We start from the raw sequence: 15583 nt of genomic DNA on the forward strand, positions 1-15583 counted from the left end.
ATAAATATATATATATATATAGAGAGAGAGAGAGAGAGAGAGAGAGAGAGAGAACATGGTTATAGAGAAATCCAGACTGCTCTTAATGCATCTGCAACATGTGAGAATGAAATGATCCTGACATAATGTCATTATTCTGTCATTTACCAGATACATATTTGGTATGACCACATCAAGCCTGTTGTTTTGACAGTATCACAGACACACATGCAGATAACTGGACATTGTGCGTGGCCGCCGCTAGGAGCAAAGACTCCGTAACCATAGAAACAACGTTAATGTTCTCCACAAATCTGAGTCAGAAATATGAAGCGTGTTCTGGAGCTTTCAGAAGAAAAATTACAAGTTAAGCCTTGCCTTAAGATGATGCACTGCACAAAATCAGTCTTTTCCAACTAAATTTGCCTGTAATTCTGATAAATGGTGACTGTGATATATTCACAACAGCCAAAGAAATGATATCAATCTTAAAACACGATAGCACACATCTGCAGTCCCTGGCAAGAAGGCCTTATAATAAGTGTGGTGAATTTCCAGCTGAGTGCAGATGGGATGTTTTGAGCATTTGGGGCGTTTCGTGTGTTTTCATAGAGGCTTTAAAAGCAGAAAGCTGAGAGTTTGTTCCCTTCATGGTGGATCTGTATGGATAATGGATTCTCCTCAGCAATGAAACCGTATTCCGTACACAAAGACGGAGCAGCCTGAGTGAAATTCCTGGTGGACTGGGAGAGGCTTTTTTCTCCTCGTTGTTGTTTAGGGCTTGTGGCATCTCCCGGACTCGAAAGCCAAAACGAAACAATCCAAGCAACACTATTTCCCCACACCCACATTAAAACACACTTTCCACTATGCTCAGACACAATGCCTTGTTTTATTTCAACACGGGTTGCCATGGTGACGAGAAAAGACAGAGAAAAAACAGAGAAAATACAGTGGCTAGTCACAAGCCCCTCTGACATGACTCACACCCTCACCCCACCAAACACACAAGACCAGCGCTGACAACAAGAAACAAGCTGCCAACAGCACAACCCCATTCATAAGACTTCACCATGGCCACATACACACTGCAGCTTCACCTTTTAGTGGTTAATCCTGTTCTGTACACACAGATCAGTAAAATATGGGAGTGACAGCCACATTTTACAACTAACTGACCCTTTGCAGGGAGTTTGATTGACAGGTCATCTGACCAATCATAATGCAGAATCTGCCATTTTTGTCCGACAACCTAATCAGACAGGAGAGTAAATTAACATCGCTGGACTTTGAACTTGAAAAATTAGTAGTAAATCCCCATCACCTGCTGGAGCGGCATTTACTACATAAGGCCGTAGCTCACTGACAAGCTAGGCAATATCACGTTCATAATCGCAGATGAATCGCCTTCGATTGTGAGCGTGATATTGCCTAGCTTGTCAGTGAACTACAGCTCTATGTAGTAAATGCTAAAAATGCTCAAAGCAGGTGATGGGAATTTACTGCTACTTTTTAAAAATCTTCCACTTCATTTTGCCCGCATCGACTAACCGACAAAATACCGGATGTGCCGCATTTCACAGACAAGAATCCATAAAACACTAGACTTTTATGAAACATCAAACTTTTTTCCAAGGCTGCATGATTTATTAAACCCAATTAAAAATCATAATTAAGCATTATTGTGAATTCACAAACGCTATGAATTAAATAATTATATGCGATGCAGTTCTAATACAGTATATGCGCTTTAATTATTTATATGCGTGTCGGTTAAGTACGTGCATCACAGCGCGGCTCCGCTCACAGTAGATTCACAGAAACTGTCATCATTTACATGTGTGGAGCGTCTCAAACTCCATCCCTGCATGTTGTTGTGAGTTTGTGTTTATTATAACAATCACCTGGGAATGCAACGTGTGCCATTTCATCAGATTTGTAAGGTAAATCACAAACTCAGGAGAATACAGGAATATCTTTCTAACTGTTCATCGCGGTTTCAAAATAAAAGCTCAAACCCTCACTCTGAGTTTACACGTGATGTCCACATATTCATTAAATTAGGCTATAGCATTTCTGTCATACAGAAATGGCCAAAGATTAAGTAGACATTTGAATTAAATGATGCTTAGTCAATATTAAACAAGTATTAGATCGCACAGTATACTGTAAAACAATCGTCAGGCAGTTGTTGTAAATTGTAACAAGCTGACCATAAATTTTTTTTTTATTAGTAGTAGACCAGAACACGTGGATATATTGTCATTCTTACACTATAATACTGAACTTCGATTTAAATTATTTGGACTATGAGATGGACATTTGCTTCTTGCACTCTATGTTGCACTTTACTTTTGCTTTAAAAAAAAAGATTTCATAGAAATTTGGATTTCATTTGGTTTCACTACTGAAGTCCTCTGTTCATTTTTTTTCATCATTCTGGAGATGTCTGTTTAAATCTGTTGTTTACATACCTCTAAGAGTACTTCTCACACTTTTGTTATTATTTTCTTATTTAAATAATTTTCATTTTTTCATTATCATTTTTATTAGGTTTGTTTACATTTTTACTCTTAGTTTTACATTTCGTCTATGTGTTTACATTTATACTTTTTTATGGGACACTACTGAATGGCAAATTTGCAAGTTTAATAAAATGTTCTTAAGTAAAATTGTTGATTTTTTGTGTGGGAAATTAATCGTTTCGATTAATCGATAAATTAGAAATTAGTAATCTAAAGATTAATCTAAATAAAAATAGAATTATGGTTCAGACAGTGGTTTAGTTAAAAAACAAAAAAACAAAATCACTGAACCAAACAAGTTTTTGGTCATGGTACTATTACTTTGGTTCAAAATAGTGGATACCAAACACGTGAGATGGCAGAAAGTTACTATGTTTACCATGGTGTCAAACCATGTGTAAACAGGAAAGATTCACACCTATAAGCAAATGCGGTTGTCAATCCCAAACACTGACAGTGTGAGCGTCGCTTTATATACTAATAATACCTGTCAGCAAACAACCTCCGATGATGTGCATTTACCTTCTCTCATTGTCATCCAGGTGGGCAAACAGCACGTTCTTAGAGATGGCTTTGGCCAGGGCAGTCATTGTCTTGTAGTCCTTTGGAATGACCTGTAGCCAAAGAAAACTTACTAGATGACTACTCATAAAACAAATTATTAGTATTTACTGGCATTTTCAAATTTCTGTGTATTTTCTCAATAAATTGTGAGCGTTGTGCTTGTGAAAAATGTGCAGTCATGATCCTATGGTGTGGTCGATGTTACTAAGCAGTTGCTAAGGTGTTGCTCCAGAAGGTGGTTTCATACTGGACCAGGTTAAAAGATACCAATCTCTTGAGTTTCTATGATATTCTGGTCTCATTTTAACTCATTTGATCATATACCAAATTTTTTTTTTGTTTTAAAGAATTATAAGCACAGCTCTCCTCAACAAGATGATGATTTGAGGTTCATATGCACAAATGATGCTGGATGTTCTGCACCAATGTTTAATATTTAGGGTTTGTTGAGCAAATTGCCAATTGTGCCATATCAAAGTCTCTTTAAGGCAAGTCATGTCACTCGGTGGCCATCTTTGAAACGCCTCTCGGGCATTCAAGAGCAGCTCCTATCACTTTGTATGGGGAAACATCAAATTCTCCAAAACTGTTCACTAAGCTTACGATTAAATTTCATATTTGAAATCACTAATGAAATTGGACAACAACTGTGTCATAAATGTTGTTTCTTTTGCTCAAATAGCGTTATAAAACGCTTATTTCTCAGGCTAGATCAGCCAGTGCCCATGCGCCATCCTGAGCGCGCATCTCAGAGCGCTGACTGTTTCTATAGCAACCGGGCAGCTGCAGTGATGCACTGACTTTACCGATTAGCGATTGGCTCTTTCATTCAGAAGGCGGGGCTTCCTGCAATTGAGCGACCATATTAAGCATTGCATTTTTCCCCATTCAAAACTATACAAGTGACATGTCTTGGGTATTCTATAGTCTTTGGCCATATATAGCTAATTATTAAAAACCAAATTAACCTTATCAGTAGGGCTGGGTATCGTTCAAAAATGTTCGATACCGATACCTTGAGTTCGATACTGGTTCCTGAACGATACTTTTTTCGATACCAATTTTATGAAAACAGTTTTAACAAGATTACATTATCTCAAAAAACTTTGGTTTTATTTTTTTCAGCTTGTTGACATGTATACAGACTCAGACTCATCTCCTGAGCCAATGCACAAAGGAACAAAATATAGCCAACACAATAAATCAGTACAAATTATTTTAATAAAGCTCAAATAGTTTTCAGTTTACACTAGTGCGTGCTCGTTTTAAAACGCATAGCTCAGACAGAATCATCATTTCTATTCATTTATTCGAGGTTGTTAAAGACTTCAAGAAATTTAAAATCTTTATCCACTTTCATAAGTGGATGTTTTATTTTCTTTCACAATGTTTTATTGTTATTAAATTCTGGTGTAGTATGTCTAATTATTTGAATGCATAAAAACTACTTAGTTTATTCAGATTTATTCTTAAAACAGCCTTATGAAATGTTTTCTTTTTCCTCAGAAATTCTGTGTTCTGTATCTGGTTTTCAAATGAAGGCATAAAACAATTTCATTTTTCTTTTAAATTATTGGAAATAAAACTTTATTTATTTATTTTGGCAAACAAAATTTTACTATTAAAATTAAAACATGGAAGAAATGTTGTGTGATCATTAATTAAAAAATAAGAGTTTTAATAATTTTAATAGTAGTCTAGTAGTAGCAGTATGTACACTCTGCTGAACAATATTAATTTATTTCTGCCGCAGTGTCTTCCAAGTTAAACCGAACTTTTATTTTGACGGGTTTCCGGGAATACCTTTACAGTTCTGTGTGTTGATGATATGAGCAAGTTTTACTCAAATCAAACGGTAAAATGCTGATGAAGTGACTCTCAGAGCAGTTCTAGAGCTGTTGTTCATGTGTTTATGTCCTCATTTAGTGAGACGGCAGACGCTGAAATGTCACGTGAGCTTCAGTCTGTGTGAAGTAAGCGAAACTGCGCGATATAGAGAGCAGACTGCTCCGTACGCTTTCGAAACGCTCTCGCGGAGGTCAAACACTGATCAATCAGCGCGTTGCCGCTTCTAGTCAAACACACCTAGTGCTGCAGGATTATTGGCTCACTGACGTTAATGAGATTAACCCCTTAGGTATCGAAATTTGGTACTGAACGACAAGACGTTTTTCGATACTCGGTGGTATCGAGGCAATTCGGTCGGTGCCTAAAAAGTACCGAACCCAGCCCTACTTATCAGTCTACTACTGTTAATAAAATGATTTGTTAATTGAAATGAATGAGAAATCTATCTATCTATCAATCAATCAATCAATCAATCTACTGTATATGTATATGTGTGTGTGTATATATATGAGTGCTGTCAATCGATTAAAAATTTTTATCGCGTTAATCATAGTCCTGGACTGTGATTAATCGCATATTTAAAATACTAGGATTTACCTGTAAATGTGTTGAAATAAAGGAATACATGACAAACTAGTTTAAGGAAACAGAACCTCTCACATCTCCGTTTGGTATGAGACATAATCCTTATTATTCTTTTGTTTTTATTCAGCCATTATCAGCCTTTATACTGGCAATAAAACGTTTACCAAGCCACATCGCTTCAATCCTAGTACACATTTACCCAACTATTATCAAAAGTATTTCTAAATAAAATTTTCTTGAAGTATTATGATAAAATGCATTATGAAGAAGAATTGGACCTGTTCTGCAGGTGCATTAGAGCTAACATTAGCATCATGCTACATAAGACAATTTATGAGATTAATAGTATACTTTTACTCAGAACTCACTTTAAACTACCATCGAGTGTTTGTAATAAAGTCATTGTGCGATCACATGTGTATACATACACATACACTTTGGTGGGCCGTGGTACATATAAAAGTAGCCCAAAAAAACGCAACCCACGGCTCTGTAATTTTTCCCGTGACTGTATTTTCAAAATAGCCCAATTGTGCGGTAAAACCGTGACCCTGGCAACACTGCTTTGCTCTACCCGTATCACATATGAGTATACATCTCTCTCTCTCTCTCTCTCGCTCTCTCTCCGCGTTCACTTCACTTTTGTGTAGCCGGGCGCCTTATAATCACACAATCCCTGCGTCCCAATGTGCATACTATACACCCTATCTGCCCTGAATAGTATTGAAAATTACTAATATAATATAATATATAATAACATGGGATTTAGGATGGATAGCGTGCACATTGGGACGCAGCCACTGATTTCCTTCCGCGCTGCAATGACGGCAAGAAGTTGGGGTCAAACCTTATGAAACGATTAATTTGCGTTAAAAAAATATTAACGCTTTAAAATTTTTTGATTAATCGCATGCGTTAACGCGTTAAATTTGACAGCCCTAGTATATATATATATATATATACACACACACACACACATATACCCATACATATACATACACACACTAACACATATAAGGAATAGATGAAAACCTTAACCATAAAAAAATTGCCTTGGCAACTAATTGAAATATATAGGTTTAAATTGAAGTACTAAAATTACTAAAACTAAAATAAAAAATAAATAAATTAAAGATAAATAAAAATATTTAAAGAATAATAAAACAACTACTAAAAAACTAAAATAATAACTAAAATTAAAATGAAAACTGGACAAATTTAAATAAATAATATAATAAATTAAAAAGTTAAATAAAATTATAATAAATATAATTGTATAAAATAATACTAAATACTACTAAAATAACAGTCAACCTTATTTACATGCTTAAAAATGTTCCTATTATCGTGCACACTTCATCAGTACATGTTAAAAGGAAAACAATATTAACCAATAATATAATAAGCCTAACCATCCAATCAAATCCCACTGGATAAAATCCACATCCAGTCTCGCATCATTTCCTGCTGAATATTCTGTTTCACTCAGAAAAGCCATATTTTATAGAAAAACTAATGTGAAAACACAGCAGTGACCCTGACCTATTACTGATGGGAAGACAAAACTAAAACATCCCAAATAATGTACCTGAAAATAATGCAAATTTAACTGCAGTTTTATTCAAAGCTACAATGGCTAAATAATCCAAACTGTATCTGCTTTTCTAACCTTTCTGACATAGCTGACGGCATCCTCTTCTGTGTAGACCTCGGCGCTGACCCCACCTCTCCGGCGCCGGGCCTTCACCACCGGGTTTGGAGGAGGAGGAGATACTTCATCATCGTGAGAGTCTGACTGCGAGTTGGACTTCTGACGGGCCATGATCTGCTTGCATTCTTCCTGTGGAGAGAGGAAGTGAATGATACGTAAGATTAAACATCCATTTGAAAACATCGAGAGGGTTGTGACCATCTGGATTTTCATTTCCATCGCACAGGACACAGAAAAACTTGTGCAGAGTTAAAACAGTGGACGCTAAGAGGGTGAAGCTACCATTACAAATCACGATTACAGATCATAAATTCTAAAGACTGAAACCTACTGTGAGCACAGAAAGCAGACACAGCACTGAGATTTCACTGGCAGAGCGAAAGAGAGACAGTGAAAGATTCCCGTATGAAAGAGGGAAGAACAATAAAGCTGCGTGCCACAGCACAAACGATGTGTGTGTGTGTGTGTGTGTGTGTGTGTGTGACACAACAAGATGTGTACTAGTCAGAGAGGGTACACTCAGTCTTACTTCACTGTACATTCACTGCATATATGGGGTGGACAGAAAAACACAGAACCCTAATATATATATATATATATATATATATATATATATATATATATAATTTTTTAGGAAATACAAGAAAAAATATAATATTATAATTTATCCTAATTTATCTTTTTGTTTTAATATTCTTTTGTTTTATTTGTCCATTGAAGTGTAGAGAATCTTTTTTTTTTCAAGAAATGTAAATTTTAATATAATATAATTGGATATCATGCAGCGTTCACTTTCATTCCACATCTCTCAATCAAGTTTGATTTGTGGCCTTCTGTCTTAAAAGGTTTGGCACCTCTGCTCTGACACTCTGGCCCCAATAAATCTGATATCAGTCTGTTAATTCCACAATTAAAACTTTTACAGGATATAGAGAGATAAAGTGTTTGTAAAACTGCATAAACGTCTCCCTCTAAAACATCCCAAGGCACAAATACCAAAGTGAAGGCAGGCAGATGCAAAGGAACAGCTGGGCACATGCCTCATACACAAACACACACACACATGCTCTCTCTAAAGCTTTAGACAGCCATCAACAGGCCTGACTGTGAAATAACATAGAAAGAGTCCAAATGTACTCTGAAATCTGTGAAATCAGAAAACATGTATAAAATCATCTTGCTCACCAATGCATCGATGTACATACTCAATAAAATGAGAGCAAACCCACCACAAAATTAGACTAGTGTCTATACAAAACAATTCAATATGAGGTTGTAATGCACAATTTTATCAAATTAGGTTAGAACTATAAGGACACACAACCAACAAAAGTTGGACAGTCACAAGTATATCTGCAAAAGATACTGATTTATCATCAAATCTGAATAACAGTTTTGGATAGAAGGCCACAAAAAAAACTGTAAATTGATTCATTTGGATGACACAAGCAGTTTAAAAAAGCAGGGAATCATCCTCTGAACAGCATTTTATGTTCCATTATTGCAGTAAAATTGTTGTTTATTACTATGTTTATGATTATCACCTGTTCTGCTATTTACAATTCTTTATAAAGATATTTATTTATTCACCAGCAATAATGTCCCCAATATTAAAAACTTCTAAACTGAACAAAGTCATCAACAAATGCTTTGTGATTCAGTTTGACTGGATCATAAAAAAGAATCAGTTCTAATGGAAGAATCATTTGTAAATTGGATCTCCCTGCACAAAAAACAAACAAACAAAAAACTTAATCCACATATATTTCTTAAAAAGAATACTGTAAAAGTGCACTCTACCATTCAAATGTTTGGGGTCAATTCAATATGTTGATTTGCTGCTCAAGAAACATTTATTATTAATAGTTGTGCTGCTTCATATTTTTTATGGAAAGAGAGCTCTTTTTCAGGATTCTTAGATGAATAGAAAGTTCAAAGGCATTTATTTGAAATACAAATCTTTCATAAAATTAAAAATGTCTATACAGCCACTTTTGATCAATTTAAAGTGCCTTTGCTAAATAAAAGTATTCACATATGAACGTATTTAAACAAAAAGAAAGAAAATCTTAAATAATAAAAAAAGACCCCAAACTTTTGAATGGCAGTGTATGTTTGGGCTATTTTACATTTGTGCAACATTTTACTTTTATTTATATCATTGGCTAACCTCCATATACTGGCATTAGTATGCAACTGGTACATGAGCAAGTTAAACTAGTTATTGGCTGACGCTAATCTCAATCCGACCAAATACTGTATTGCCTAGCTGACATGAAGATCTATCACTAATACTCTTGCATCCCTAAGTAACATCAGTACATTAAAAAAATTAAAAACTAAAATCCCGTAATCATTTACTCTCCCTCATGTTGCCTTCTGCCCTACATAAAGATTTTAATCCGGTACAGTTTTTATAGACACAACATTCAGAATAGAGGACAAACACAGAGTTAGGGGTGTATATCCTTTAGCAGCCTGTGGTATTTCATCTTTCTAAATGAACAGAAGGTGCCAGACAGAGAGAATGTGTGAGCAATTAAACCCCATCTATGACTAAAATGCAAGTGGGTCAGTAAACATCGTTCACCCAGAGGCTCAATCTCAGATGACACAAAATAACCCCAAAAACACATGCTCTCATCATGAGGAGAAGACTGTGTTCAGTATCAGCCCATATGATCGTGTCTTATGAATACACAATCCCATCGGCTCTTTGATGCTCTACCTAAACCAACAGTAGCTCAGCAGAAACACATTCCAAACAAGAGCCCAAGCCCAAAGCATCTCCGAGACTGAAAAGGCCTGTTGTTCCTGGAGCACATGATCAAAGAAGATGTTTAGTTGCTGCTGAGTGTGGATGCGGGTACTGGCACCTCCAGCTAAACGAATGACTGCTGTGACTTTCAAACGGTCACTACACAGAGTCTGAGACTGGGCAACAACATCAAAAAGCATCAGCATGCATCCTAATTATTTATTGAGGGGGAACGGGAATGTTGATTATAGTTCAACAATTTCAATTGCAGCTCATTAAAGTTCCTCTTACATAAAAGTACACTATCGCTGGAGTTCAGGGGTTTTTTTGGAGCAAGGATGCATTAAATTTACCAAAAATTATGATAAATGTTACAAAATATATATGGTTTCAAAAGATTTTATTTTAAACTGTTTTCAACATTAACGTGAATGATTTCTGAGAGTAATGGCTGCTGAAAATTCAGCTTTGCATCACTGGAATAAATTAAACACTAAAATATATTTAAATACAAAACAGTCCTTTTAAATTGTAAAAATATCTCACAATAAATAAATAAATATGGTTTGAACAGATACTGTCTTATATATTAAATAATCAAAAGCATAATGAAATAGGATAAAAATGTTCTAAATATTTTCTATTTGGACTAAAAAGGGACATATTCTATATTTGTGCAGCATTTAATTTTTTACTTATGTGATTGGCTAACTTCTATGTAACAGAGTAAGAGGACACTTTATTGGCTGATGCCAATCTCAAAACGGCCAAAACGGATTTTATCAGATATTGTCTTAATAAATAATCAAAACATAATGAAACATGGAAATGGTGTCCTAAATATTCTTAAAATTAAATTTAACCAGCTACACTAAAAATAAAAGAATTACAGCAAAAACGTATTATCCTACATGAGCGTTTCTGAGTCCTCAAGAAGACCTAAAATGAGTTTAATTTGAAATAGTTGGTGAAAGTATAATTTCTAGACCTGGAAAAGTCATGTAAATAAATCAATTTTAAAAACGTTAAATGGCACAGGAATATATATGTTTTGTACTTATGCCAAGCTCTAAAACATTTAATCAGGTAGAAATTGTAAATAAATAAATATATAGAAATATTAAGAATCTTAATCCTTAAACTTTCATTGTTATGGACAAGGTGAGGCCTTGGAGTCAAAAAGGTTGAGATTCACTGATTTAACATACAAATAAATGATGGGTTTAACAGGTTGTTATGTCCAGTTGCTATAAATCTATAAAAGCCCTACTATATCCAAAATCCATTTTAAAACCTGCAAATGAACTTCGTAGATTTTTCACAGAAAAATCACACATAAAGTGTACCGTCCACTCAGTTCACGCGCTCTGCAGATGCACCAGGACCGATCAAAGAAGCATCATAGAAACCAATGATTTCTCATTCTAAAACATGCAATTATTTGTCATAAGTTTGGTATCTATCTATTGTGCTTCACCTGCCAATAATTAAGACGCATAAAGAACATCAACCTCAGTATGAGAGCTAACACAATGACAGTTAATGATCGTGGATGCTTGATGGAAGGAGAAGGCATTCATTAACACTGTATCGCAGTGCATTCAGCCAGACTTTTTTTTCCAAAGCAATATACAGTACATTCATTACAGGAACAATCCCCATAGAGCATACTGAGGTTAAGGGCCAGGCCAAATGGGACGGCAATGATCTCAATAACTCTCCAGCTCCATGGGAATGAAGCGACATCCTTTGCGCCAGCAGCCCAGATCCCTAACCATCACCCTTTCCGATGCAAATGCATAACTTATACAAACACAACCACAGGCAGAGCAGATATAGTAAGAGTAACGCACCTTCTCCAGCTTCTCGAAGTGTTCCCGCAGGAACTTCATAGGCCGCTCAGGCTTGGCGATGCACAGGTTGACGATGCACTCTTTGAGAATCTGCTGGATGTTGTGTTTCTGCACGAAAACCTCGCAGCCTTTCAGACTTTCGTCTTCTTCCAGATTGGAGGAGGAGGTGGCCATCTTATCTTCTATCACTGCTGCAGGAGAAAAGAGCGAAGGAGGGGGGAGGAAAAGAGATATTCGTTCTTAAGTCTGAGTAACTTGTTCTCTCAAATGATAAGCTTGCCTGCTGCCTGACTAATTACATCCACAATATATTCAATATGCATGTCTCTGTCAATCCATCATTTATTGTGAATACACAAACACAGTGCCTGGATAGATAGATAGATAGATAGATAGATAGATAGATAGATAGATAGATAGATAGATAGATAGATAGATAGATAGATAGATAGATAGATAGATAGGCATGGCATTATGACTAAATCATAGTGATGAAGATGACAACACAGGCCATTCTTCTGAATGTTACATATTTAAATTTCACTTCCGCCATTGATTCACATCAACCGTTTAAAGACCACCGGCAACTGTCGCATCAGTCCTCAATTTCGACGAATACGTTCACGAAACCGGTACCGCATTCAGTCGTGCGTGAAAAAGGACGCGTCGGTGTATCGGCGGAGCATCACTCCGTGATCACCTGTTTACGCTTTTATAACTGCTGCTACTTCCCCTCTAAATACAAACCTATGCGGTGTTTGAATGGTTTTAGCCTTTTAATATTTTGAAAACTGCGTCTGTTGGTTTATTAAATCGCGGGTCAGCGTATTGACGGTTAGTTTGTCTCACCTTTACGAGGCGGAGATGCAGGGCTCGCGCTCTGGATGCTGCTTGTTTGGTCCTGCTGCTCGCGAGCGCTATGACGTCAATCCGCCTCCCGGACGCTGAGGTCTACAGTGAAATACGTTATTTAAAAGATGAGAAAAGACCCTGAACTTATACGTAGATGTTGATGGGTTGAGGTGTTTATGTTTATTTTAAAATTATTTATTTAGTTTCCATTTTACGCTGATGCAGCCAATCAGCGTCTGTGTGGGTCTGTGCGTCACTCAGAATAGCACGCATGCTTTCTCTTGCTGTAGATCACAGAGCTGACCTCTGCAAACAGTCATGTTTTGTGACTGAACACATTTATATGCACAGATGACTGTGCTTATGTCAGATTATTATTATTTTTTTCCACTGAGCAGCTATGGAACATAAAAAATGCATGATTAGGAAATAATAAGCAGATTTTTCTTACATTATTCATGTATTATTCAAATTGCATAGAGGCAAGATTAGTGTTATGATTTATCATATACAAAATCTAATGAATACTCATTCATCCGTGTGTATGATACCCACCATCTCATTAGAAATCATTCTAATGTGCTTCATCTTTTATGGTTTTGTCACTATTTTATTAATTAATAAATGTAATAAAAATATTGACAATTTGAAAAGAACACACACACACACATATACATATATATATATATATATATATATATATATATATATATATATATATATACATATAGTGTGTGTGTGTGTGTGTGTGTGTATGTGTTCTTTTCAAATTGTCAATATTTTTATTTATATATATATATATATACATATTTACATATTGTGCACGCGCACACACACACACACACACACACACACACACACACACACACACACACACACACACATTTGTATTTTATACTACTTTTTGAAAAGGTTGTAAGTTTTCTGTATGCTTATTCTGTATTTTATTGAACTTTTATTGAACACTCTTGTTATTTTCCTTTGTAGAAAAAATCTTGTTCTGACCATGGACTCGAAGTAACATAAAGTTGAACTGTTTTGAATGAACATCTACCGTAAAGCAATCTAAACTGTCGCAATATACAGTCGTAATGGCAACAATCGCCATGACGACCAATCTCCAGCAATAGCAAACACACACGTGAAGCAGCAATGGCGACTGCCTGTGATGAGCGAGCTGCAGCGGATGTTTTAAAATCTCTGGCTCGACATTTGAACTATCTAAACGACGACAACAAAAGCGCGAGAAGGCGAGCTCTGGAAGCGGTGAAGAGAGAAACCGTCGAGCAGCGCTTGTCCAGGAGCGTGTTGCAGGAGCTTTTCGCCGGTTTGCTGAAGGCGCTGCTGAAATGTCTGTCAGACCCTGCGGAGACATGCAGAGACACGGCGATTCAGATCATCACGGGCTTTATCAGAGTTGTCCCCAAACCAGAAGACGCTTTGCCCTACCTCATGCCCGCGCTGGCGCAGAGGCTCGGCGGGAAGGAGATCTTGGAGCCGGCGGAGGAGCTCAGGCTGGCTCTGATGGAGACGCTATCTCTGGTGCTGGAGGTGTGCGGCAGGCAGCTGGCACCTTACCTGGATGACATGATCAAGATCCTGCAGAGAACCATCACAGACCCCTTTCCTGAAGTCAAGAAAGAGAGCTGTAAATGTGCCATCAGTGCTACACGGAGCATTCCAGGTAAGTGGGGCCCTCAAGCTATTAATATTCTTTAAAATCAGTTGAAATACAGTGTATATGAAAAATATATAAAGGTAATATGTCAGTTTGGATTCATTATACAGAAGTTAAGTGGCAAACTGATCTTAGACAAAGACTTTGGCTAAGATGGGTTGTTGGTTGTCACGGTAACAAGGCCAGACCGATGACCCTGACAAAGACCTAAAATTAACACTTTGCCAAATGAGAGTAAAAAATTGTTGATCAGTAGCCTATACACAATGACTGAGATTGTGATATGGTTTATGCAACATGTGCCAAACATCTCATGTTCTTTCAACAAAAGAAAAGTATTTTAAAAGAGAAGTTTCCCTGCGGTTTTAGATGTGTTGCTCCCTTAGATGTGTTGTTATTTTTTATATACAGTGCCCTCCATAAGTATTGGAACAGTAAAGACAAAATTGCTCTGTTGGCTGTGGAGTCAAAACATTTGCAAGACAACTACAGAATGTCACATGTTATTATTAGCCGTTTCAACACATACATGTTTTACCAAATAAAAAGAACAACACTTTTAGAGTTCATCCCACTCATTGATGTGAGCATAAGTATTGGGACAGTTGAACATAAGGCAGATATAAAAGATTAAAAGCTATTATTTATTGGAGATCCCTTGCACACAATCACAGCAGTGAGTCTGTGACCCATAGACATCACCAGACTCTTGGTCTCATCCTTTGAAATACTTTTCCCAGCCTTTAATGAAGCCAATTCCAATTGTTACTTGTTTTGGGGAGTTTCTGCCTTTACTCTCCTCTTCAGCTGGTGAAATTCATGTTCAATCAGATTTAAATCTGGAGATTGACTTGGGCAATATAAGACTTTCCATTTCTTTGCCCTTATAAATTCCTTGACTGAACTGGCAGGGTGTTTTGGGTCACTGTCCTGATGCAATATGAAGCACTTCCCAATGAATCTGGTGGTATTTTCTTGAATATTGGTATGCAAGATGGTTTTGTACCCTTCCAAATTCATTCTGCTACTGTCATCATACATTAAGTCATCAGTAAAGTTGAGAGGGCCTGTTCCAGAGGCAGCCATGCATGCCCATGTCATGACACCACCTCCACCATGCTTTACAGATGAGGCTGTATGCTTGGGATCATTGCAGTTCCCTTTTTTTCTCCACATTCCCATCACTTAGATAAAGGTTCTTCTTTGTCTCATCGGTCCATAAACACAGTT

At 36.6% G+C, this 15583-nt stretch overlaps 2 protein-coding genes across 3 annotated transcripts in view; one reads left to right on the forward strand and one right to left on the reverse strand.

Moving 5' to 3' along the window:
* The window catches only part of prkar1b (protein kinase, cAMP-dependent, regulatory, type I, beta), an 80395-nt gene extending 67651 nt beyond the window's left edge, over positions 1–12744 (reverse strand). Inside the window, exons 1-4 of one of the 2 annotated variants that reach the window (XM_079383253.1) lie at positions 12673–12744; positions 11824–12014; positions 7171–7341; positions 3027–3118 (exon numbers count right to left, since the gene is read on the reverse strand). In XM_079383253.1, coding sequence (XP_079239379.1) covers positions 3027–3118; positions 7171–7341; positions 11824–11997 — 437 coding nt within the window. In that variant the 5' untranslated portion in view covers positions 11998–12014; positions 12673–12744. The remainder of the gene's footprint in view (positions 1–3026; positions 3119–7170; positions 7342–11823; positions 12015–12672) is intronic. The other variant, XM_079383254.1, reaches the window with a different exon arrangement.
* A 1072-nt stretch (positions 12745–13816) lies between these two features.
* Positions 13817–15583, forward strand: part of dnaaf5 (dynein axonemal assembly factor 5) — a 28738-nt gene continuing 26971 nt past the window's right edge. Inside the window, exon 1 of the mRNA XM_079377455.1 lies at positions 13817–14359. Coding sequence (XP_079233581.1) covers positions 13828–14359 — 532 coding nt within the window. The 5' untranslated portion in view covers positions 13817–13827. The remainder of the gene's footprint in view (positions 14360–15583) is intronic.

The sequence above is a fragment of the Barbus barbus genome, assembly GCF_936440315.1.
Source record: "Barbus barbus genome assembly, chromosome: 3".
Taxonomy (NCBI): domain Eukaryota; kingdom Metazoa; phylum Chordata; class Actinopteri; order Cypriniformes; family Cyprinidae; genus Barbus; species Barbus barbus.